Source organism: Saccostrea cucullata, unplaced genomic scaffold (genome assembly GCF_032062105.1).
Source record: "Saccostrea cucullata isolate Sc308-1 unplaced genomic scaffold, CSIRO_AGI_Scuc_v1 ctg398, whole genome shotgun sequence".
Taxonomy (NCBI): Eukaryota; Metazoa; Mollusca; class Bivalvia; order Ostreida; family Ostreidae; genus Saccostrea; species Saccostrea cuccullata.
Genome location: NW_026929671.1, coordinates 29,911 through 32,040, shown reverse-complemented (window position 1 = coordinate 32,040; position 2,130 = coordinate 29,911). Strand labels below are relative to the sequence as shown.

General features: G+C 35.4%; 1 protein-coding gene across 1 annotated transcript; it reads right to left on the bottom strand.

The window, feature by feature from the left end:
* Positions 1-231: 231 nt before the first annotated feature.
* Positions 232-1,125, bottom strand: LOC134281720 (uncharacterized). The gene has a single exon (XM_062764151.1). The coding sequence runs from the start codon at positions 1,123-1,125 to the stop codon at positions 232-234; it is 894 nt and encodes a 297-aa protein (XP_062620135.1).
* Between the last annotated feature and the right edge of the window lie 1,005 nt (positions 1,126-2,130).

The following is a 2,130-nucleotide window of genomic DNA, read 5'->3' as shown; positions in this document are numbered from 1 at the left end:
TAGAAAGGGACCAATAAACATTTGAACTAACCAATGAAACAGCGGCGCCTGTATCTATAAGAGGTCTAAATCTTCTTTTCCCAATTTTGATAATACATGAATTTGGATTTTCTATTGAATTAACAGTCAAAGTGGGGAGATTTTTAACATTTTCAAAAATTTTCTCTTTCTTTAAATATTTCTTTTTCTTTAAATAGCTCCCCCCAAAGGTCCCATTTTGGGCGGAGCTTCCTAGTTTAACTCTTCCCAATTTTCTTCTTCAGCCCCTGCTGGTAGGGCATTAATAGCTTCAATTTTTCTCTTTTTATTTGGACATTCAGGACTGTAGTGTCCTCTTTTATTACAGGTCCAACATACAACTTCACTGCGAGGTCGTTTTGTCTCAACTGCTAAAACTTTCTTCGGGGTGTATGTCTTTTTGACAAACTGTCTTGGTCGTTGTCCTTCGTTATGTCTGTTTCCCCTCTTATACCTATAATGGTCAACCTCCATCGGTTCTCCCGTAAAGGTTGCCGGGGCAAAGTAATTTCTCCCAGTTCTTAATTGAAACCTTTGTTGCAAATTAAATTCGGCTCTTGCAGAATTTATTGCATCCTGCATGGTAGCAGGATTATCTCGCATGACCTTTATTTTTAATCTGTCTGAATACAGACCATCGACAAAGAACCCAACAAGTTGGTTTTCTGTGACTCGCATATCTTGAGCACCTTGATATGCCTCCTCCGCTATGGAGAGCAACCGTTCAGCAAAGATCTGTACATTTTCAAATTTTTCTTGCTTAACTTGTCTCAGCAGCATAAAAGCATGCTGCGAATCTGTAATTTCTGCAAATCTCATGGAGAGTTCTGCCTTGAGGGTATCCCATTCTACCCTCTGATTTGCCTTGAAATACCTTTGAATAAAATCACTGACCGCCCCTGTACTAGTTTTGAAAGCTATCATTTTTACATTTTCAGCAGGAACCCCCTCCAGAAAAGCATGTTTTTCAATCGCTTTAATCCATCTCTTAAATAATTTTGGATCCCCATCAAAAGGTGTAATTTGATTAGTTCCCAAATTTTGATTTAAACTGTCCATCTTTATTGAAAGACCCTTTACAGCAGTTATAAATTCTTGCTCAGACATTTTTACAAGAGATTATGGCAGAGAAAATAAATACTTACAGAACGGAGAAGAAGCTGCAGTTTTCGAATTCCAGTGGTCACCCGTTCGAAACCAAAACCAAATCCTGGTCACGGCACCAAATGAACGTCTATAACACAACGACTTTGGATACGGTTATATATATATTTATTATGTCACTGTTGCACAATATAGACGTCATGCATATACAGTTAGAACAATGTTGTCAGCACTGGTACAATTAAAATATTATAGAGTAAGTACTTGGTATATCCACTGGAAGCCAAACTAGTACAGGGGGGCGCAAAGTTCGTATAGTGGTACGTCTGAAACGTTTGTCTAAAGTTCTTGTTCTCTTCTCTCTCGATCTGTCCTCCGCCTGTCCAGTCTCCGAATATATATATCTTCATATTTCCAATCGTCAGATCCTGGTTTAATAATTAATTATTGGAATGCTTCTAAGTCATTTATGAAATTGCTTCTATCGATTTTCTTGCAGATTTAATCAAGTGTTCAATTACAATTCTGAATGTGGTCAATTAATGTTATCAAGTCATTTTCCAATACATTCAATTATTTAGATACCAATAATGGATACTGACCACGTAAATGCTCAGATATTGATCTTTGATTTAATTGTGATAATTCGTCAACACTGACCAATAATAATTCACATTAATATTTACAACAATATTGACTACATTAAACACATAATTAGTAAATAGAAATAAAGTGCATAAAAACCTAAATGGCTCTCAAGGACATATCAGGATTATTATGCCTTATACACATATGTCCTTATTAATCAAATATAAGAAACACAACATATATTAAAAAGTTAATATATATATTAAAAAGTTAATATATAGTATTTATATGTACGGTATGGTCCAATTGTGTCAAGCTTAGACCTTAAATCCGGTTATTGGCAAGTTGCTATGGATGAAGCCGACAAAGAAAAAACAGCTTTTACTTGTCACAGAGGTTTATTTGAATTCAATGTAATGC